The sequence below is a fragment of the Chiloscyllium plagiosum genome, unplaced genomic scaffold, assembly GCF_037043375.1.
Source record: "Chiloscyllium plagiosum isolate Xiang-an unplaced genomic scaffold, Cpla_swu_hap1 HiC_scaffold_5, whole genome shotgun sequence".
Classification (NCBI taxonomy): domain Eukaryota; kingdom Metazoa; phylum Chordata; class Chondrichthyes; order Orectolobiformes; family Hemiscylliidae; genus Chiloscyllium; species Chiloscyllium plagiosum.
The window spans coordinates 89,926,504-89,951,681 of record NW_028270143.1 but is presented as its reverse complement, the minus strand read 5'-3'; the positions used below and the strand labels follow the sequence as shown (position 1 = coordinate 89,951,681).

The 25,178-nt window shown below is 39.6% G+C and overlaps 1 protein-coding gene across 1 annotated transcript in view; it reads right to left on the bottom strand.

The window, feature by feature from the left end:
* Positions 1-25,178, bottom strand: part of gad2 (glutamate decarboxylase 2) — a 149,036-nt gene that overhangs the window by 49,082 nt on the left and 74,776 nt on the right. The window contains exons 5-6 of the mRNA XM_043690485.2: positions 15,389-15,479; positions 2,295-2,407 (exon numbers count right to left, since the gene is read on the bottom strand). Coding sequence (XP_043546420.1) covers positions 2,295-2,407; positions 15,389-15,479 — 204 coding nt within the window. The remainder of the gene's footprint in view (positions 1-2,294; positions 2,408-15,388; positions 15,480-25,178) is intronic.

The window sequence follows — 25,178 nt, the reverse complement described above, 5'->3', positions numbered from 1 at the left end:
TTCCATTTGCCAGATGTTTGTTCGCTCATTTAATCTATCGATATCCATTTGTGGTCTTCACAGCTTATTTTCCAAGATATCTTTGGGTCATCAGCAAATTTAGCAGCCATACCATTGGTCCCTTCATCTAAATATTTTCTATAAGTTGGACAAAGTTGAGGCCCAACATGATTCCTGTAATATACCACTTGTTACAACTTGCTGAGCAGAAAATGACCAATTTATGTCTACTTTCTGTTTGCTGTTAGCTAATCAATCTCCTATCCATCTCAAAAAGCTATCCTGAAGGTGTGAGCTAATAATCTTTGATGTGGCATTTCATTAAATGTTTTCTGGAAATCCAAGGCCAATGCATCCAATAATTCCCTTTTATTCACAGTGCAGGTTACTTCCTCAAAGAACTCCAATAAATTTGTCAAACACAATTTCTCTTTCACAAAACCAAGTTGACTTTGCCTCACTACTTGAACTTATCTAAGTGCCCTGCATTAACTTTTTTAATAATGGCTTTGTAACAGATATTAAGCTATTTTAGGGGAGGTAGAATGTCACTAGACACGTAATCCAGATTAATATTCTGGGGATGTAGTTTCCTGCTCATGACAAATGGTTAAATTTGACTTCCATAAAATATCTGGATGAGCTGGCCTCATGGCACCCATGTAACCACTACTAATTGTCATTAAAACTCATCAGGTTCATTGATGTTCATAAGGAAAAGAAATCTGCTGTTCTTAGCTAGTCTGGTCTACATGTGACTCAAAACGCACAGCAATGTAGAGGACTGTGAACTCTTCGCTGAGCATTTAAAAATTGGTAATAAAGGTTGCCCTAGCCAGTGTAGCCCCCATCCTATGAATGAATTTAAAAAATCTAGTCTCTACTGTCCAGCCTTCTGCCTTCCTTTTTGTATAAATGACTTATATCCACCAGTTTCCAATCTAATTGAACCTTTCCTGAGTGGAGGAAATTTTAGAAAATTAAAGCTAACTGTCTTATGGTCATTTTTTAATACCCTGGGATGAAATCTACAAGCACTCTAGGACTAGCCAGCATGCAGCCAGAACAACTTGTTCAGTACCACTTCCCTGGTGATATTTTCTTGCGTTCCTCCCTCCCTTCCATTTTCTGAGCTTCCTCTATTTCTGGAATGTTATTTGTATCCTCTGCAGTAAAAGCTGATGTGAAGCATCTGTTCAATTCATCTGCCATGTCCTTAGTTTCCATTATTAATTCCCAGACTCACTTTCTACAGGACCAACACTCATTTTGAGAATTTTTATTTAAAAAGGATCCATAGAAAATCTTACAGTCTGTTTTTATATTTCTAGCTAGTGTTCTCTCAAGCTCAATTTTTTCTCCTCTTTATTAACCTTTTAGTTATTTTTGTTAATGTGAATCTAACAAGCAGACTGAACTTGAGTAAAGAATGTTTCTGGGTATGCTTGAATTACTTGTGGCTTGGCTTTGAATTACTCTCACTGAACTGGAAATAATTAAGTGTCATTGAACATGATTACATAATTCTGTAGGATTGTTTAGCTATTTTAATACGTACCTTACTGATTCATGCATCTTGCTGGGACACTTGGGAATATTTATTCCAGTCAATAACTTTAAAGTTTTGAAGTGATGAAACCATTATTCATGTACACTGAAAACAGTATGTTCAAGAACATTAAATTGTGCAAACTGGTTTTCTTTATAATTGAACCCATTCTAGTGCCACAAAAACTTTTGTATGACCTTGAGAATGTAAGAGAGGCATCAGAAAGGAGATTTGTTTTTCCCAAAAAGCTAATTGCTTTCAAACACAAGATATAGTGACTTTGGGTCAGACTTGGTCTAAAATTGTGGACATAGACTAACGACTACAGAGAAAAAGTGCAAGTTACAGGTCACGTATGTTATTTGGTCTCTTGGTGGCACCATGGCTAATGTTAATGAATTACTGTAACTCTCGAGCAGCATAAATGATTGAAATTCAGATGGAGAAAGAACCTAGAAAATCAATGAAGAACACTTTCGCACATATCACCTCAGACAAACCTCACACACCACCTTTGATACTAATGTTGCCTCATCTGTTTAAAAGTGGTGGAAAATATCAGAGAAGTTCTAGCCTTGATTTCAATCCATTTTATTTTGTTATGATTTCGAGGAGAGTATTTGCATAAAAATAAAACTTTTCTCTTTTTAAAATTGTGGCTGTGTGTACAATTCCCTGGATAGTATTCCTAATTCAATTCGAGCAAAGGACTCCAAGTCCTAGAAAAACTCTTAGGATCACATACCAGGTGAGAAGATTCCATCTCCACATCCTCCTGGCCAGCCAATCATTTCCCTCATTTTCTTCAGGGTGATGTATTCCAACAGGACAAACACTGGTGCGATCTCATAAGTAAACCTGAATATAAGTCACAATATAAAATCAAATATTAACATGGAGAATACTATTTCCTAATGTATAAATAAAACAATTTAAGAACAGCAACGTTTAACACCAATGTACCAAATTACTTTACAGTGGACATTCTGGATGAAGAGACCTAAAATGTGAAAAATCCATTTGCATGGATGGAGAGGCACACAGGGAGCGAAGCTTCTGAAACCAAAACCACCAAATCTGGTCTAGAGCCGGATCTTACGATGATGTTAAATAACCAAAATGACTTAGAATGGGTGCCTTGAATTCTTTGCAATAAATGCTGAAGATGATGAATTTGGCTGTTTTGAAAATGTTTTGATTATAGTTAAAGGTATCCCTGTAAAAAATAATACATTCAATAAAATATATTATATTGATTTAATATGCATTCCAAATGTTATGATTCTTTTTTACATTTCAGCATAGCAATCTCCTGCATTGGTGGTTCACATTTTATATTTGGCACATAAATTGACCTCAGGTTTTGGACAGATTTTTTGATAGCTTCAAAAGCCAACTTCTGCACTGTGATCTATGGTAGCTCCTGTGTACCATTAACTTTTACCTGTCAGGAAGGAAGAGAAAAATATATTTTCCAGGAAAATATCCAAAGAATGCAAAAAAGCATTGGAAAAGGACTTAGCAACTGGAGCAGACCATTTGGTTCTTTGAGCCTGCTTCACCATTCAATATGATCATGGTTGTGGTCTCACCTCCATTCTCCTGTTTGTATGCCGTAACCCTTGACTCCCTTGTCCATCAAAAATCTGTCTGACTCAGCCTTTAGTAAATTTAAAACAAACTTCCACCACCTTCTGGGAAAGAGAATTCCATAATCTAACAACCTCGCTTCAACATTAGCTTACAAGAGAAACCATTTATTCTGAAACCATGATTTAGAGTCACATTGGATAAAGTACCATCTAAAGGGATGTTAACTAAGGTAGAAGCCCATAAAATAAGAGCAAATTGCCGGCATGGCTGGGAAATTGGTTGAGTGGCAGGCAACAGAAAGTAGAGACAATGGGTAGGTACTCAAATTGGCAGGATGTGACCACTGGTGTCTCACAAGGACCTGTGTTAGGGCTTCAATTATTCACATTTTTAATTAATAACTTGTACAACACAGAAAGTCGAATATCCAAATCTGCTGATGGCGTAAAGTAGATGACATCATAGACAGTATAGATTACAGCATAAAATTGCAAAGGAATATTGATAGACCAGGTGAATGGCAAAACTTTGGCAGATAGTTTTCAATGTAAGCAAAGTGTGATGTTATCCATTTTTGGACTGAGAAAGGATAGATGATATGAAATTAAATACAGTGGATATCCAAAGAGATATGGGGGTTTGGGAGCACAGATCTCCAAAATGTCACAAATAGTTACAGAAAATAATCAAGAAAGCTAATGGAATGCCAGCCTTTATATGTAAAGGACTGAAATACAAGGATGCAGAAACTATGCTGCAATTAATCACACACTTGGAGATCACCTTGGGCAACACACCTTATGAAGAATATATTGGCCCTGGAGGGAATACAATGTAGGTTTGCAAGAATGATACCTCGACTTCAGGGGTTAAGTTATGTGGAGAGATCAGGACTGTTATTTCTAAAATTTAGAAGGTTAAAGGGTGATCTGATTGAAATATTTAAGATACTAGCTGGAAAAGACAATGTAAATAAAGATAAACAATTTGCACTTGTTGGGAATTCTAGAACTAGGGGGTATAGTCTATGATTTAGGGCTGGACCATTCAGGAGAGTTGTTAGGAAGCACTTCTACATAGAAAGAGAGGTAGATATTTGGAACTCTCTTCCACAAATGGCAGTGCTGCTGCATCAGTTATTAATTTTGAATCTGAGATAGATATGTTTTTTGTTTAGCAAAATTATTAAGGGATATGGACCAAAGGCAGGTAAATGGAGTTAAGATACAGATCAACTATGATCTCATTAAATGTTGGAACACGCTTAAGGGGCTGAATGGCCTACTCCTCTTCCTATGTCCCCCAGTTTTAGTCTCTCTAAAAGAGGATACACCCTGTGGGTATCCACTCCATACAATCGCCCAAAATGTAACATGTTTTAAAGTGCATTCCATTAAACTTAGATGGGTACCAACCGAGCCTGTTCAACCTTGCTTTATAAGCTAAAGCCTTCATCTTGGTAAAGTGCACCTTCTCTGAACTGCTTTGAAAACAACTTATTTCCCAAATGAGGAGACAGAACAGTATACAGTTCTTCAGAAGTGGTCTGTCTGTGCTTTGAATGTAGTAGTTGATGTGTGGTTATTCATGGTAGTTAAATTTGCATATTCATTACTGAAACCATTACAACGTGTATATCCAGAAAGCAAACTCTTCCTCAGTGTTGATCCAAATCTGTTTCCCCAGCCACAGCTCTGATCGGGTAAGTCTGTAAAAATGGATATTATGAACACTTTTTTACTTTGCACAATTGTACAAAAATAGACAATATAGACAAATGCATCCGCTATGGATCTGTCCCAGTTTCCGAAATCAGAAATTTTCAGGAGTGTGATTAGGAAGAAATGATAAGAAAAGGGGATTATAATAGCAAGCAGGCTGAGTGTGGACCAGGGGTGGTCATCAGACCTGCTATGGATCTGGGATGACTATCTGTGCGATCCCTTTTAGACACTGTGCTGTGAAATCACTCTCCCTCATTTCCACAATTGTAGGGTTTCCCTGTTAACATCCACAGATGAAGAATGAACATATTTTTGAAGTATCAGAGGAAACCCAGATTCTGGGTTGTCCCTAAAAACAAATCAGCATTTTATGATAGAAGGGATTTCTTTTTCATATGCAAATCTCAATGCAGTTCTTAACGATGTTAACATTGTATGTCTTTGTAAAACATGAAGACCATCAATGGATATTCTAAATCACAGGTTTCAGGAAACATTTGTAAGCTACCCTAGTACATTAATTTTCAAACTTATTTTTATTTCAGCTTGAAATTGGGCTAAAAGAAATATAAAAGATGAAGTCACCACATGGCTTCTCTCTTATTAGAGAACAATGACTGATGGAAGTTTAATTTGAGGGTCATCCCACCTCAGGTGAGGAGCAAGGTTAAGAAGGAGAGTCCTTCATAGTAACTTGATCCTGTATAAAAATTGAACTCAAACTGTTAGTTTCTCTCTACAATACAAACCAGCTGTCTAGCCAACTGAGCTAACCAATCTCCAAGGGAAGCAAATATAGAATTTTGAAATAAGAATGCAAGAAAAACTCAGCACATCTGGCATCAACTGTGGAAAGAAATAACATTTCAAGTGGCAAATGACTTTTCTTCCCTGAAGGAGGATCATATTGGATCCAAATATTAACCCTATTTCTCTCAGAACAGATGCTGTCAGATCTGCTGAGTTTCTCTAGCGCTTTCTGTATTATATCAGATTCCCAGCATTGCAGTATTTATCCTTTAACAAGTTTTTCCACTTAGGCATTAACTATCCAATTTACATAACCTTTATGTCTAATGACCTGAGAATACCATTAATAGAATCCAGTCTTTGCATACATTAGGACGTGAAAAACATGTAAAACCCACCCGTGGTTGAAACAATTACCTGTTTAATATATCTGACAGTTCCTAATTAGTGAATATATTCACTTTCATTATATGTCTATCCACATGCAGCACATCTAGAGATCAGGAGTTTAAATGAACCCAATAATGTCTTTTCTTTATTTTGAGGAATGCTAACCATTTCTGTAAAGGTAGTGGTGATTTTCTTCCTGAGACAGTGTGGAATTTAGAGCACTGACATGAATACTGAAACAACTTTTTAAAAAGTGATTTTCTGTGCGTGGTTATTTTCCAGATAGTAAGAAAAAGTTTGTAAAGTTCAATGATGAGACAACTGCTGTGAGAGGTAGTCCATGGCCAGGCTATAATGGGGTGTTCAACCTGGCAGCTGGAATGTTTACTGGCAATGACCCGTTGCCTTCAAGGCAAGAGAAGAAATCATGTGCAGCGTTAGGGATCCATATAACCATAGGCATTAGCAGTACTCCAGCATGGACAGCACATTAGACATAGTTCGGGGTAATGAAGGAGAGAAAATTGACAACTTAAAAGTAGGAGAGATTTGGGAAGCAGCAAGCAGAATCTAATTAAGTTCAATGTAAGAAGAGCAAATAGCATAGTATGAAATACCAAATTGAGAATAACAAGTTGAAAAGGAACATTGACCAGATTGCTTGGAGGGAAAACCGACAAACAGAATTTTAGATCACCAATAGTGTTGAGTTAAACAGGACATAAAGAAGCTATAAAACTGGTGTAATGCAGCAAGGAAGTTCGAAGAAGTTAAAATTTTGCAGTTAGCAAATGAAATTTGAACAAATAAAATAACAGCCTCAATCTACCTGCAAAAGTAGAAAGCCAAAAACAAAAGAATTACAATATTCAAAAATAAAGCTTTTTTTTTAAAAAAATGAAAAGACCTTTGAAAGACTTGTCCAATACCCACTCTGTACAGAACCAATGAGCCAATTATTTTAAAAAATCCAAAGAACTGTGGATGCTGGAAATCAGGGACAAAAATAGAAATTGCTGGAAAAACTCAGCAGGTCTGGCAGTAGCTATGGACAGAAAGCAGATTTAATATTTTGAGTTCAGTGACCCTTCTTCAGAACTATCAGTCCTGAGTTTTCTCAGCAATGTTTGTTTGTGAGCTAGATGATAACAATGACAAGTCTTTGAATTGTTCATTAACAAAAAAGCTGGTTAAAACTTTCGTTAAAATAAATCCCTCTTGCAAGTTTATAAAGTTGTCAATCAAACTCATTGAAAATAACACTTTACCTGTCATTATCTAAGTAAAAAATGCAAAATGGAAAAATTGCTTCAAAGGATGATTAATTTATCGAAGCTCATCAAACAAGTCTAGCAATTCCCTTCACAGCTCTCTAGAAACCTACTACAGAAATGAATTCATTGATGAGTCTTGGACTTCAGCCATGCATTCAAAGGACAAAATTTGACAATTGTGTCAACAATGCAGGTTGAACAGATAGGCAAACATATGTTTTGCCAGATGGTCTCATTACTGTTGCCTAGCTGAACTTTAAAATTCATTAATCAATACAGCCCTGATGAGGTTTGAAATGTTCATGGAACAAAAAACAAACTTTCCAGTCCTATTAAGTGGTTTATGAATTCTGTAGATAGTCGTAGCTGTGTCCGTGTAGATTCAGGAGATATGATGACGTCATCTGAGTGGGAGCTAAAGGGCCAAAAAACCACAAATATACTGTGGTCAATATTCTAGTAGATAGCAGCAGGCTTTTCTAACCTGCCATCTTTGACATCCACTAACTTCTATTTTTGCTTAATGTCTGTTCTGGATGGAGGCAGACCCAAATCCAACTCACTGCTAAGTCTCAAAGACCAAGAGCTCACAAGAATGCACTGTATTTGGGAATAAAACCATGATAAATGAGGTTACTCATGCTTTCAAACCAATGATGAAAACCTAACCCTACCATCCTCTATGGGAAAAGAAAATGCAAGTACTACTGTTATTAGCTATTGAGAATAGGATAACAGGACACAGATCCAAACACATAAAAGGTAAATGTATGATAGATTAGGTAGTTCATCACATTAGCAATGGGCCTCTGGATGGATTAACGGAGGCAAAAATACTCTGAAAGCATCAATCAATATAATGCTGCAAAATGTGCACAGAAATTGTAGAAGGGAATTGAGGGGTGGAAGGTTGCAGGAATCTTCTGGAAGATTTATTTTTTGCTTATTCATTCATGGGATGTGTGTGCTGCTGCTGAGTCAACAATTAGTACCTCACCCCAGTTGCCTTTGAGATGGTGGTAGTTATCTGCCTTCTTGAACTGGTGAAGTCCATGTGCTATAGGTGGACTAGAATAAATTAGGGAAGGATTTTCACTCAGCTACTCTGAAGGCATGGTGATATATTTCAGGATGGTGAGTGGCTTGGAGTTGAACTTGCAGGTGGTGGTGTTCCCATACATCTGCTAGATGGTACAAGTTATGAAGTCGATGTCTAAGGAACCTTACGGAATTTATGAAGTGCATCTTGTAGATTACACACATTGCTGCTTAATAGTGCTGCTTCTAGAGGGACTGAATACTTGTGAATATAGTACCAATCAAGTTGGCTGCTTTGTCCAGGCAAGTGGTGATATTTTAATTATAATTTCCAGATTTTTATGGATATGTTATAGTAGGATTTGGACCAATGCACAGAACATTACTGGGATCTCGGGACTGTGATATTACCACCAAATCCAGTAATAATACCACTATGCCATTGCTTCCCCTTCAAAAGAGTAGGACTGTGAGGTTGGGCAGACTGATTCAATGGTGAAATGGTCACGAGAACTTGACTACTGAAATGGCTGCTTTCCATTTTCGATATTTTTACCACAGTGCTGTTGGTGGAACTGGAGTTGTCAATTGTGCCATCAAAATTATATAAAAGCAATACATGTTTTGTAAAGAAAACATGAATAAGAATTCTTCTTAGAACAGCTTTTGGACCATCTCAAATTAATAAATGTCTTTGAAATCAATACTCATGAGCATCATCAGACAGCTGCACATACACATACAATGTAATTGTAATAGGAAAGGCTATTAACACTCTGCTCTCTCTAATGAGTTGAGCAGAAAGGCCAGGCAGTTAAACATTTACTCATGCAAAATGGTCGATCAAAAATCATCGAACTGTAATCATCAGTATTAAACACACAGCTCAGGATAATGTGGGAATTATTTTGTCAAAATATCTTACATTAAAACAATTATGTTCATAATACTTAGGTCAGCCATCATCAAAATATTTTTAGAATCCCTACAGTATGGAAGCAGGCCATTTGGCCCATCAAGTCCACACAGAGCTTCCAAAAAGCATCCCACCCAGATCCATCCCCTACCTGTTTTCCCATTACACCTCCTGCCTTATTCCATAATCTATGAAAGCTAAGATTAACTCATTGTTATTTTGGATTATCTCTCAGTACAGACAAATCTCTCTACTCATCTTGCTAATGTCTTTATGATGCTCTTTGTGTTATATAGGAGACAAATACAATTTGACCCTCCCCAATACTATAAATCTGGTATAACTGCTCAACTTCTCTCTCTTTATGTGCTGCCCTACTCATCTTCAAATCTGTCACCATCCCCTCTTGTTTAAAAAAAAGATCCTTGTCATGATGTTTCATTATTTGGACAGATAATAGTAATTCCATTGGCTGATTTCATACCTGCGACTTCTGATCAAAAGAAAACAGTTTCAAATGAGGCAGGACTGTATTTTTAAAAAGCTACAGAAGTCACCTGACCTTTAAACTGGCCAAATTCTACAGGGAAGTTCAAAATGGGTACATAAACAACATTGCTACGGAACTGAGTTGAATTAAGGTGATTGAAATTTACAGGAAGCAACAGACTTCTCATTTGCAGGAATGGGCTGAGACAGAGGAAACAAACTAAAACCCATTAGAAAAAGTGTGCCGAAAGCTCCCCATGTTTCAGTGGCACCTTGATAGCTTTGAAACTCCTTCAAACATGGATTGTTCTCATTGTGTGCAAGTAGCCAGATGTTATAAACCTGAAATCCCCTTTATGAAAAACTACGATTATAACCTTGTTGTTTTGAAGGACAGTAACATAAAGAATAATGACACCAGCTCTCTCAACAGTTTTTTCACGTTTGAACCCTGATTGTGTGACATGTTGGAATACATCACAGAGAGAAAGAAATTAAAAATAAAATGAACTTCACACATCATAGCACCCAATCTGGAAAAGACTAATTGCAGTTTAAAAGAGGCTGTTTCCAGAAGAACAACCAGTTTTAATTGGAACTCCACCAGAACTTCAAGAATGCCAAATGAATCTGAGAGCATTTTGTTTCTTTTACTGCAAGGTTTCTTTTACTTCTGGAATGTAACTTTTCTCAACATCTCCTCTCTCACCCTGGAACTTATTCTGAAAGAAAAGCTGGAGAACCTTAGCGGGTACTGGATGAGGAATTTCCTCCAAAAATCGGAAAGACTTAACCCATTTCCTGTAGCAGCTGCCTTACACTAAATTCTGACACCACTGATTCAATCCTATTCCCTGACAATGATCTGAACCTGCAGTATTTGAAACCATATTTGACACTAAGCTGAGCTTTCAACCAGAGATCCATGGCCTGACCTTGCTCATCATATCTCTGTCATCTCCTCATTAAACACATTCCCCAAAGACATCTACACTTCTCTAACTGGAACTTTTTGGATATTCCTGATTGTAATTGTTATTTGGTTCAGCTATCTACAAAGAACAAAGAACAATGAAAATTTACAGCCCAGGAACAGGCCGTTCAGCCCTCCAAACCAGAGCCGATCCAAGCCCTCCAAGCCTGTCGGTCAATTCCTAAGCATCTGTATTCCTCTGCTCCCCACCTACTCATGCATCTGTCCAGATGCATCTTAAATGAATCTACCGTGCCTGCCTCTACCACCTCTGCTGGCAACACGTTCCAAACGCCCACCATCCTTTGTGTGAAGTATTTACCGCGTGTATCCCCCTTAAACTTTCCACCTCTCACCTTGAAAGAGTGACCTCTCGTTATTGAATCCTTCACCCTGGGAAAAAGCGTGTCTCTATCCACCTTGTCTATACCCTTCATGATTTTGTAAACCTCAATCAGGTCCCCCATCAATCTCCTTTTTTCTAATGAAAACAAACCTAACCTACTCAACCTCTCTTCATAGGTGGAACCTTCCATACCAGGCAACATCCTCGTAAACCTTCTCTGCACCCCCTCCAAAGCGTCCACATCCTTTTCATAATGTGGCGGCCAGAACTGTACATAGTATTCTAAATGCAGCTGAACCAATGTCTTGTACAATTTTAACATTGCTTGCCAGCTCTTATACTCAATACCCCATCCAATGAAGGCAAGCATACCATATGTCTTCTTGACCACTCTATCCACCTGTGCAGCAACCTTCAGGGTACAATGAATCTGCACTCCCAGATCTCTCTGCCCATCAACTTTTCCCAAGACTCTTCCATTCATTGTATAATTCGCTCTAGAATTAGTCTTGCCTAAATGCATCGGCTCACATTTGTCTGGATTGAAATCTATCTGCCACTTCTCCGCCCAACTCTCCACTCTATCTATATCCTCCTGTATTCTTTGACAGTCCCTTATGCTTTCTGCTACTCCACCAATCTTCGTGTCATCTGCAAACTTTCTGATCATACCAACAGTGCCATCTTCCAGATCATTTATGTATATCACAAACAACAGTGACCCCCGACACTGACCCCTGTGGAACACCACTGGTCACCTTTCTCCATTTCAAGAAACTCCCTTCAACTACTACTCTCTGTCTCCTGTTGCTCAACCAGTTCTTTATCCACCTAGCTAGAACACCCTGCACACCATGTGACTTCACCTTCTCCATTAGTTTACCAATGGGCAACCTTATCAAACGCCTTACTAAAGTCCATGTATATGACATCAACAGCCCTTCCTTCATCTATCAACTTGGTCACTTCCTCGAAGAACTCTTAAGTTGGTAAGGCATGATCTCCCCTGCACAAAACCATGTTGCCTATCACTGTTAAGCCTATTCTTTTCTAAATATAAATAGATCCTATCCCTCAGTTCCCTCTTCAGCAACTTTCCCACCACCGACATCAGGCTCACTGGTCTGTAGTTACCCAGAATATCCCTACTACCCTTCTTGTACAGGGGGACAACATGAGCAACCCTCCAGTCCTCCGGCACCTCACCTTTATTTAAGGATGCCACAAAGATATCTGTTAGGGCCCCAGCTATTTCCTCTCTCGCCTCCCTCAGCAACCTGAGATATATCCCATCCGATCCTGGGATTTGTCCACCTTAATAACGTCTAGCCTACCCAACACATTTTCCCTACTTATATCAACGTGATCCAGACTAATCAAACTTCTATCTCCAATCTCAACATTCATCATGTCCCTCTCAGTGAACACTGATGCAAAGTAATCATTCAGAACCTCACCCATTCTCTCAGGTTCAACACACAGCCTTCCTTCATTATCCTTTAGTGGACCAATCCTTTCTCTAGTTACCTGCTTGCTTCTTATATAAGAATAAAATGGTTTGGGATTCTCCTTAATTCTGCTTGCTAAAGCTATTTCATGACCCCTTTTAGCCCGCTTGATTCCTCGTTTAAGACTTATCCTACTCTTCCGAAATTCCTCCAGGGCCTGTTCTGTTCTTAGCTGCTTAGACCTTATGTACGCTTCCCTTTTCCTTTTGGTTAGTCGTACGATTTCGCCTGTCATCCACGGTTCACGAATCTTGCCTATCCTTTACCTTCAATGAGACATGTTGATCCTGCACTATCTTTAACCTATCTTTGAAAGCCTCCCACATATCAAATGTGGATTTCCTTTCAAATAGCTGTGTCGAATCCACATTTCCAAGCTCCTGCCTAATTTTGATTTAATTGGCCTTGGCCTAGTTTAGTACTCTTTACTTAGGACCACTCTCACCTTTATCTACGAGCATTATAAAACATTGAGAATTGTGGTCACTATTTCCAAAGAAATCCTCACTGCAACTTCTACCACCTGTCCTGGCTCATTCCCCAGTACCAGGTCCAATAGGCCCCTTCCCTCATTGGACTATTGACATACTGCTCTAGAAAACTTTCCTGGACGCTTCTTACAAATTCTACCCCATCCAGACCTCTGACGCTAAATCTATCCCAGTCAATGTTGGGAGAATTAAAATCTCCCATCACCACTACCCTATTGCCTCTACATCTATTCATAATCTGTTTACCTATTTGTTCTTCTACCTCACACTCACTGTTGGGAAGCCTGTAATACAGCCCCAACAATGAAACAGCACCCTTCTTATTTCTCAGCTCAACCCATAATGCCTCACTACTCTAGCCTCCATAGTGTACTCCTTTAGCACAGCCTTGATATCATCCCTGACCAGCAATGCAACTCCACCCCCGCTTTTACTTCTCTCCCTGTCCTGTCTGAAGCGTCTATATCCTGGAACATTTAGTTGCCAATCATCATGCCCTTCCTTCAACCAAATCTCTGTGATTTCTATAATGTCATACTCCCAGGCACCAATCCAAGCCATAAGTTGATCTGCCTTACCCACTTACTCCTTGCATTAAAGTAGATGCATTTCAGGCCACCAGTTCTTTTGCGCTCATCTGCTCCTGCCTACTCTTCCCTTTATTAATGCTATCTTCATGATCCTTACAGTCTGCAGTCTCCACCTCATGGCCTACTTGTTTTCTCTTCTGGTTCCCAGCCCCCTGCCACATTAGTTTAAATCCTCCCCAACAGCAGTAGCAAAAACTCCCCCAAGAACATTGGTTCTGGTCTGGTTCAGATGTAGACCATCCATTTTGTAATAGTCCCACCTTCCCCAGAACCAGTCCCAATGTCCAACAAATCTGAACCCCTCCCTCCTCCACCATCTCTCTAGCCACGTGTTCATCCTGCCTATATTTTCATTTCTATGCTGGCTAGTACTTGGCGCTGGTAGAGGAGGGTGCTTTGGAGGGAGATACTACACGTGTAGTATCTCGGGCTTAGCTACTTCCCAAATATAAATTAAGCCCTTACCCTTCCCGGCAGCCCTCGCTTCACCTCACCTTCTCCCCTCACTACTCTGTCAAAACGGAGGCCCGACTCCCGAGATAAGTCACTTTTTAAGCGGGAAAACTTACCCTTTCCAGCAGCCCTCACTTCACCTCACCTTCTCTCCTCGCCACTCTGTCAAATCGGAGACCCAACTCCTGAGGTAAGTCCCTTTTTAAGCAGAAAAACTTACCCTTCCCAGCAGCCCTCGCTTTACCTCACCTTCTCTCCAGCCGCTCTGTCAAAATGGAGGCCTGACTCCCAAGGTAAGTCCCTTTTTAAACGGGAAAACTTATCCTTCCCGGCAGCCCTCACTTCATCTCACCTTCTCTCCTCACTGCTCTGTCTAAATCTAGACTCCAAACTCTGAATTTCCCTCTTTAACCCTCTCTCTCACCCACATGCTTTCCACCTTTAGTACACTTCTTAAAATCTATCTCTTTTTAAACATACCTTTGGTCAACTGCCTGAATATCTCTTTATGTGGCTTAGTGCCATATTTTCCATTCTAATATTTCTGTGAAGTGCCCTTCAAAAAAGTTATCGTGTTAACTATGCTAAATACAGACAAGACTAGGTTGTGTTCATTTAATTTCAATCTCTTGTGCATACCCAATTTTAAAAGCTCCTTCACTGTTACACTTGCCTTCAATTACCAAGGCTCTAAATCTAGGGATTGAATTCCTAACCCTCTCCATTTTCTGTCTCCTTTTTCTACCCTTTGATTCTCCTTACAACCTACATCTTTGAACAGATTTTTGGAAATTCTGCTTTGATATCTTCGTCGGTGGTTCAGCATCAGATTTTCTTTGACAATGCTTCTGTGAAGCACCTTTGAATATTTTATGATAAAGGAGTTATAAGTAAATTATTGCTGTTTTTGTTGGATCAAATCTTGTTTGCCCATTCCTGTTTCATTATGGAACTAAAATGGATTCTGCTTCCCTGGTGCATTCAATTCAAAGCTCCTTTTGTAGGTTAGGCACCTGGTTCTTCTTACCCAGTAGTGCAACCTCCAAATTCTCCTATTCTTCACTAATGGTTTCTAGTGCATTCCTCTACCTGTCCCTGAGTGCTGGGGTGAGGGGTTCTGAACCTCATTTGACATATGTGCTTTTATTTCATGATGTAAAGAAAACAATTTCACCGAGAGGTTGCATAGAACAAATGAGTTCAAATACTTCACAGGTTAAGGAGATATTGAGTTAGTCACTATATTGTAATATAAGACAAGGGCAATTTACACAATTCTCAATGGAGTAGCAAAGATCACTTACATGTTAGTATTAGCAGTAGAGGTAAGCCAATCAGCAGCCAGGCCAACCATATCCAACCCAGTTGAAAGCTGGTTGAAATATCTAGGATGACCTAATGAACAACAATAAGAAGTGGCTATTAACATTAACTTGTGACTGTTTTCTTTAACTGTGTTTAATGTTTGTATAATAAAATCACTGCATGAATCCTATTCATAATATCCTTGACTTCTGAATTGTATGTTCCTTGATATTGGTGTAGCAAAAAAGAATTGAATTGAATTTATTGTCACGTGTACTGAGGGACAATGAAAAGCTTTGTCTTGCGAGCAATACAGGCAGATCACATATTTAAGTAGCATAGATAGTAAAAAATAGGTAAACAGCGGCAAAAACAAAAAGACAGGCGAATGTTAAGAGTTTGTGAGTCTATTCAGTATTCTAACAACAGTTGGGTGAAAACTGTTACGAAACCAGCTTGAGAGTGTGTTCAGGCTTCTGTACCTTCTCCCTGATGGTAGAGATTATAGAAAAACATTGCCAGGGTGGGATGGATCTTTGAGAATGCTGGCGGCCTTTCCTTGACAGAGGGCTTGGTAGATGGATTCTATCGATGGGAGGTTGGCTTTTGTGATTATCCGGGCCGAGTTTACCAGTCTCTGTAACCGTCTCTGATCTTGAATAGTACAGTTGCCCTACCAGGTAGCGATACATCAGACAGAATGTTCTAGATTGTCCACCTATAAAAGTTGGCAGGGGCATTCGTCGTCATACCAAATTTCCTCAGCTGCCTAAGGAGGAAGAGACGTTGTTGGGCCTTTGTAACCAGTGTGTCCACATGAAGAGTCCAAGAAATCTGGTTGTGGATGACCACTTCCAGGAGCTTGACAGTCTCCACTCGTAACATCTCTCTGCTGTTAATGTGTAGGGGAGCATGAGTAACATCCTGCCGAAAATGAACTACCTTGTAGAGCATAGTTGTTTGACAGTCATAATTCACTAGTTTTTTTTTACCTTTAGCTGTAAGAACATACTTTGTGGCTGGAAAAATGAGGTTCAACCTGGTATTAAGATACAACATATTACTATCCTGGAACTCTGTTTTGAACAACACTATGAGTGTCCATGTGCAACAAAAACTACAAGAAAATAGCTCACAGCCACCTTTTCCATGGCAATAAGTGCTGATCTAGTCAGGGACACCCAAACCTCTTCCACAAAATTTAATTTTATTGAACACACTTTGATTGCTAAATACAATTCCAAATTATAAATGGGATATTTTGGTGATATTACAATACTGCTTAAAGTAAAACAATTTCTGTAATCCATCAGAATTGCTGCTGCTATGAAATCTGTCCTTTTTACAGGATGGAGCATTACAGAAACAGTGATACCTGCACGCAACTGAGTAAGGGTAACTTTGACTGCTGGGGAACGACATGCACACCGAACATGAAATGACTGACTCCCAAGAAGCAGTAGACTCTCACCTGCAGCACTGTAAGCACTGCATCATTTATATGTAAGTGCTCCTGTCAATCTCAGGCTGTCATTAGTAGCAATGTTGGAATATCGAGTTATTCAAAACTGTGCCAAACAGAGACTTTCTTTCATCTTACTGGCTTTGAATACATGGAATAATTTCACTTGCTTTGCTAAATAGTTGCCTAGGAGAGATATCTTTGACATATGAGCATGGCTGTTTTGATTTATGAATGAATCACAGAATTTTTACAGTGTAGAAGGGTATTATTTGGCCCATTTTATCTGCTCTGGCTCCCTGAGCGTTTTAACTTAGTGCCAATCTCCTGATGTTTCCCTGTACAGAGGAACCTTGATGATCCAGCATTCAATTATCTGAATTTAGGATTATCTGAACAAGATCGTAAGGTCCTGATGCTTGGCTAAACTGTGTTATCCAGCATTTGATTATCCGAATATTCGATTATCCAAACAAAATACTCCCCGCCTGTGTTGTTCAAATAATCTTCTGTAATGCTGCATATCATTTCTAATTAAATAATCATCCAAAGTCCTCTTTAGTGCCTCAATTGAACTCGCCCCCACCCAACTTCCAGGCAGAGAATTTCCTCCCTATGTAAACCATTGTGTGAAAAAGGCTTTAATCACCTCTCATTTGGTTATTTTGTAAAACGCTTTACAACTGTATCCTCTGGTTCTCAATCTGTTCATACATAAGGAACATTTCTCCAGATCCCTCATGATGTTGAAAATTTATATCAAAGGTCCTCTTAAATGTCTCTTCGGCAAAGAAAACACTCCCAACTGTTTTAAGATGTTCTCATAACTGCAGTGTCCCAGCCCTGGAAACATCCTCCTAAACCTGTTCTGCATGTCCTTCCTATAGTGTGACACCCAGAACTATACACAATATTCCAGCTGAAGTCTAACCAGTGTCTTACATAAGTTCATCACAATCTCCCTGCTTTTGAACTTGAATGCCCTTACAAATGAAGCTGACAATAGGATATGCTTTATGAGCATAACTGTCTAACGGTCCTGCTGTATCTAATGACTTACGTACATGCATAGCCAGGTCTCCACATTCTTTGGACCAAAGTGCACCACCTCACACTGCTCCACATTCAACTTCATCTTCCACCTATCCGCCCACTCCACCAACATGTCAATGCCATTTTGAAGATCTACACCACTCTCTTTACAGTTTACAATTCCCTCAATTTTGTGTCATCGACAATGTTGTATTTGATCCATGCATACCCCAAGATTTAGATCATTTCCAAATCAGAAAATGCAAGAGTCTCAATATAGACCCCTAGGGAATACAACTACAAAATTTCTTTAAGCCCAAAGAATACCTGGATGTAGGTTTGCTTGCTGAGCGAGAAGGTGCATTTTCAGACGTTTTGTCACCACACTACGTAACAGCGTCAGTGAGCCTCCGGATGAAGCACTGGTGGCATGGCCCACTTTCTATTTATGTGTTTAGGTTTCCTTGGGTTGGTTATATCATTTCCTGTGGTGATGTAATTTCCTGTTCTTTTTATCATGGGATGGTACATGGGATCCAAGTCAATGTGTTTGTGGATAGAGTTCTGGTTGGAATGCCATGCTTCTAGGAATTCTCATGCATAGCGCTGTTTGGCTTGTCCCAGGATGGATGTGTTGTCCCAGGTGAAGTACTCTCCTTCCTCATCTGTATGTAAGGATACTAGTGAGAGTGGCTCATGTCGTTTTGTGGCTAGTTGATGGTCATATATCCTGGTGGCTAGTTTTTTGCCAGTGTAGTGTTTATTACAGTTCTTGCAAGGTATTTTGTAAATGACAATAGTTTTGCTTGTTGTCTGTATAGGGTCTTTCCTACAGACAAACCAACGGAACACCCATGGGATCTCCGATATCAGAGCTCTTAGCAGAGGCAGGAATGCAGAGACTTGAGCAAACAGCTCTGCTAACCATCCAACCCAAACTTTGGGGCCGTTATGTGGATGACACCTTTGTCATCACTAAACAAAACAAACTAGAGGAAACCTTCAAGACCATCAATAATATCCTTACTGGCATAAAATTCACTAAAATGGAGGAAAACAAAAACAAACTGCCATTCCTAGATGTCACAGTAGAGCAAACAGCCAATGGGCAACTTCAAACCATCGTCTACAGGAAAACAACACGTACTGACCAAATACTGAACTACAGAAGCAATCATCTCAACACCCACAAACAAAGTTGCATTAGAACATTATTTCAACGAGGCGCCACACACTGCAGCACAGAGGAACAATGCAGAGCAGAGAAAAATTACCTACACAGTGTATTTAAAAAGAACGGGAACCCAATGAACACAGTCCGCTGATTTGTCAGCAACAAACCCCAGCAAGCAGGCAGAATGCTCCCAAACTCTAGCCACTCTCCCCTACATCAAAGACATCTTGGAAATGACTGCCAGACTACTCAGACCTCTTGGCATCATAGTAGCCCCGAAACGTTGATTTTCCTGCTCCTTGGATGCTGTCTAAACTGCTGTGCGTTTCCAGCACCACTCTAATCCAGAATCTGGTTTCCAGCATCTGCAGTCATTGTTTTTACCATCATGGTAACCCACAAACTCACCAACGCACGAAAACCGCAGCTAATGAACTTGAAAGACCTCAACCTGAGCTACAAATCTTCTTAAAACTCGCCAAAGAATACATATTAATCATTTCTCTCTGTTTCATAGCCCTCAGCCAATTTGGCATCCATGTTGCCACTGTCCCTTTTATTTCATGTCCAATAGCACCAGCAAAATGTCCTGGAAGAACTCAGTCCTTGCTCCATACAGATGGCTCCTGTCCAGCTTGTACATCTCCACCACAGCTAGCTGCAGTGTTCCAAGGATCTAAATCTCTCCTGTCTGGACCATCTTTTCATCCACACATTCATTTGTCTTATTGTCCTATCTCTGCACTTGCTTGCATGTAGCAGTAGAGATAATTCAGAGATTAATACTTTTGGGGTCCTGTTTGCTAAAATTCTACCTAGCTCCCTGAATTCCAATTGCAGGACCACTTCCCGGTCCTACTTATATAGTTACTATCAATGACCGCTGATTAGGCAAAAATGAATACTGCAGTACGTTGATTTTCCTGCTCCTTGGATGCTGCCTGACCTGCTGTGCTTTCCCAGCACCACTCTAATCTTGACTATGACCTCCCATTACTTGTTCTCCCCCAGAAGAATGTCCTGCAGCAATTCTGTGATATACTTGAAGCCAACACTAGAAAGGTAAAAGATATAGGATGAAGTCACATTGGCAGTGGCAGAAACTAAAGAATCCCCTATCAGTACTGTCCTTCTGATCTCCTTCCTCCCTTTCTGTTCATCTGGGCCAACCAGAGCCCAATACCTTGACTCATGCTGGACTCCTTCAAAAATCCATCACCCTTGCTGATATCCAAAATGGAAAATCACTTTGTGGATGTGACCTCTGGGGACTCCTGTACTTCCTGCCTGTTTCTTTTGGACTGTCTGATGGTCATTCATTCTCCAACTGTCTGCTTAACCCTAACCTGTCATGTGACCACCATCTGAATGTGTTACCCACATCGCTCTCTGAAACAAAGATGCACCTCAGTGACTCCAGCTGGTCACTCAAATTTAGATCTCTAATTATGTGATACTGAAATAAAGAACAGCTTATTTTTATATTGCACCTTTCATAACTTGAAAGCTTACAGCCAATGAAATACCTTTGAAATACAGTCATTAATGGGATGTAATGTTTGATATGCCCATTCAAAGGTCCCACAAACAGCCGTGTGATTACAGCAATGATAAGTTCTCAAGAGAATATAGACAGACTGAAAAGGGATGTAAATATGTTGAGTAAGGGGACAAAAAATTGGCAGATGGCGTATGAGGTGGGGAAATGTGAACATGACCACTTTGACAGGAAAAATAAATAAGCAGTATATCATATTTAAATGACAAGAGATTGCCAAACTCTACAATTTTCACAATGCATTTGATAAAATACCACATCAAAGGTTATTGCAGAAGATAAAAGTTTGTGCAGTACGTAGTAACATACTGACATGGATAGAAGATTGGCTGACCAATAGAGTAGGAGTAAATGGCCTTTTTTAGGCAGGCAGGATGATGTCATGATGGTATGCCAAAGGGGTTAGTGCTGGGGCCTCAACTGCTTACAAATGATCTAAATGATTGTGGATGAGGGGACTGAAAGCATGGTAATTTGTTGATGACACAAAGATAGGTGGCAAAATGAGTTGTGAAGGGTGCAACAGGACCCTACAGAGGGATATGGATAGGTTAAGTGAGTGGGCAAAAATCCAGTGTATAGAATATAATGCGCAAAAGTATGAAATGTTCCATTTTGGCAGTCAGAATAAAGAAGAAGCATATTATCTAAATGGTGAGAGGTTTCAGAGCTCTGAGATACAGGGACACATGGGTGTCCTAGTGTATGAATCGCGGAAGGTTAGTTTGCAGGACTCAGGAAAGCTAATCAAATATGTTTTACTGAAAAGGAAATTGAATGCAAGAGTAAGAGGGTTAAGCTTCATTGTATGGGGCATTGGTGAAACTGCACCTGGTGTACTGTATAAACTGCTGGTCATTGATCTTATGGAAGGATGTCAATGTGTTGGAAGCAGTTCAGAGAAGGTTTATTGGACTGATACCTGGAATGAGTGGATTATCTAAAGAGGAAAAGCTAGACAGCCTAGGCCTGTATCTCTCAGAGTTTAGAAGAAGTGACATAATTGATACATATAAGCTTCTGAATGGACTTGACCTGTTGAAAGAATATTTTCTCTTGTTGGAAAATCTAGGATTAGGAGTCATAGTTTAAAAATAAAGGGTCACCCATTTAAGGTAGAGATGAAGAATTTTTTTTTTCTCTCAGAGGGTTGTGAGTCTTTCAAATTTAGTGGCTGCAGAATCATTAAATATTTTTACTGCAATGGCAGATAGATTTTTGATTACCATGGGAGTGAAAGATTATTGGGGGAATGCAGGAGTGTAGAGTTTAGGTTAAAATGAAGTCAGCCATGATCTTATTGAATGATGGAGTTGACTCAAAGGGCCAAGTGACCTACACTTGTTCCTTGTTCGTCTGCTCTGGGGCCCACATGTTCTGCACTACAGAGGGACCTGACTGCCTTGGTCCACAAATCACAAAATGTTAGTATGCAAACATAGCAATTGAATAGAAAAGCAAATTAAATATAGGCATTTTCTGCAAGGAGAATTGGATATAATTGTGTGAATGAATCAGATCTGATGAAGAGTCACCAGACTTGAAACATTCACTCTGCTTTCTTCCCACAGATGCTGCCAGACCTGTTGAAGTTTGTCAGCAATTTCTATTTTTGTTTCAGATCTCCAGCATTGCAGTTATTTGTTTTATTTGATAAATGTAGGAAAGTCTTGTTATCAGGCATGGTGATAGAGCATCTCAAGGACTGTGTACAGAAACATTGAGGCGAAATGACAGAATCCCTACAGTGTAGAAGCAGGCCACTTAGCTCATTAAGTTCACGCTGCCCTCTGAAGAGCATCCAACCTGAACACCTCCAAACCTATCCCTGTAACCCTGCATTTATCATGGCTAATTTGCCTAGCCTGCACATGCCTGTACTCTATGGGCAGTTTAGCATGGCCAATCCACCTAACCTGCGCATCTTTGAACTGTGGGAGGAAGTCCACATAGACATAGGGAGAATGTACAAACTCTATATGGACAGTCGCCAGAGGCTGGAATCAAACCCAGGTCCCTGATGCTGTGGAGGAACAGTGCCAACCACTGAGCCAATGTGCCACCCCAGATTTCTGGAATAAAGGTTTAAGTTTATGTGGAAAGTTTGATCAATTTAGGTCTATACTTTGGTGTTTGGATGAATGAGTGGTAATCTTTTGAAGCTTATAAGGTGTGGAGGGAACTTGACAATTTGGATGCGAAGGAATGTTTCTGCTACTGCAAGAGTCTAGAACTATGGACACTGTTTAAAAGCACTGTTTAATTTAGACAAAGGTTGGTAAGACAAGGTTGATAAGACATTTTGGCTGCATTTTTGAAAGACAAAGCAGGGCAGAACTTAATAGTTGCACCCGAGAGAGTGTTGTCAAACAGAAAGACCTAGGGATTCAGCTGTACAGTTGCAACATGACATTACAACTCCTATACTCAATGCTCTGACCAATGAAGGCAAGAGTTCCAAATGTCTTCTTCACCACTTTGTGATGCCGCTTTTAAGAAACTATGTATCTGAATCCCTAGGCCTTTCTGTTTGACAATACTCTTTCGGGTGCAACTATTAAATTCTGCCCTGCTTTGTCTTTCAAAAATGCAACCAAACTGTCTTATCAACATTGTCTTACCAACCTTTGTCTAAATTAAACTCCATTTGCCACTCATCAGTCCATTGGCTCAGCTGATCAAGATCTTGTTGTACTCTTAGATAATCTTCTCCACTGTCCACTATACCACCAATTTTGGTGTCATCTCCATGCCTCCAAATTGTTTAAATTAATGTGGCATATTGGTGGTCAGAGGCCTCCTGTCCAAATAACAACCCTGTACCACCATTGTCTGTATCCAATTAGCTTGCTTTCCCTGGATTGGAAAGACAGCACCTCAAACTGTGTACTATTCCATGGAGAGTGAAGCCCTAATCTTTACCTGAATGGAGATCACCTCCATTGTGGCAAAAAGGCCAAGATTTGTCTGGAATCACAAGGCACCAAACCTGGCCCCTCTTATTTTCTTGGGAACTGGATTGGCGGTTAGGCTCTGGTTCACACATGGGTAGTTCCTGGAGGCAGCAGGCAATTTAAACGGCCATAAATGAATAAAAAAATTAGGAATGACAGTATTTTTCTCAATAGTATGTAGTCTGCAATATAGAAATTAAATCAATAATTGAAGCAACCATATTTTTTATTCTCCTTCGTTTATGGACGATAGTAATTTTTAAAAATTATTTTCTCACTAGGCCAAGATTTATTGTCCATCCATAAGTGCCCCTAAGAAGTTGCTAGTGAGCTGCCTTATTGAACCACTAACATTCCATATGGTGTAGGTATACCCTCAGTTCTGTCAGGAAGGGAGCTCCAAGATTTTGAAGAAATTGCAATAAAGTATAACAAAAACACAGTGTCTTGTTATCTAAAGCAATTATAGGATTTATCCTGCATGACTGACTTACTAAACTAGCAATGTCACAATGGGGTGCCTACTAATGAACAGCTCGACCTATTTATTAAATGGAAATGTTAATTGATATAAATATCTGAGTGAGGTGTTTATTGACATAGGTTTTTAAGTACATTTGCAAAATAATTTATTCACATGACCACGAAGTAAAATGTTTGTTTTCATAATGAATTTGTTCTTGACATTCCACTGTATTGGATATTTGTTCTGGATCAATGGGAGTTTGCTCTTTTCCAGTACAGCCATAAGCGGTAGCATGCTATAATGCCGCTTTCACCTTTGCCCTAAGCTCTCTTCTGTCCAACTTCTGTCAGATGTGCAGAGTGAATGGCTCATCTTGGCCTTCTCAGAGATCCCTAGCATCAGAACTTTCTCACTGCTACCAACTGAATTGTGACTGGAATTTGGTCCAGCCTTTTCAATGGCAAGATTGATAAGAGATTGGTAAGATTGTGCTTTGGAAATAATGCTCCAGGATGGTGTTTCAGTGTTCCAACTCCTCAGCGTAGTGCTGGAATTTTCACTGTGACTGTAAAATCAGAGCTTTTAATCTGGATTGGGCACATTACCTTCCTATCAGTTGTATGGCCACTTTCATGCTTGCTGAGGGTGTGTTTCTACTTTTGCCTGTCCCCTCTCTACATCAAGCCATTGACAGGCCCCAGTATGGTTCCCATTTGTCTTTGAGGATCATGCTGTTCAGGCAGGGCTGGTCTCCAGGATAGGTTTGGCTGGATTAGGTTTCACTAAGTTTACTTCTGATACAATTGGAGTATTTACATTGGGTGATTACATTCCACAAACAACACTAACAGAGTACAGTTTTAGGTCCCAGAAAGTATCCTGACTCTGGATTGAAAACTGACCCATGAGTGCTGTGGTACTTTGATTACATACAATGTACATTTACCTTCTCATTAACATTCTGTGGAATCTCTTCAAATGACTTTTTGTGCATTTATTCCACAGTAATAGCAGACTAAATGTTATTTGCCATTTCTAACCCTTTAAAACAGATTGGGTGTTATGTTACAAAGCTGGAGGTAGGACCAAACAAATGTTACAAGGCATTAGCTCATTGTGTGTAAAAATGATAAGATTGATCAA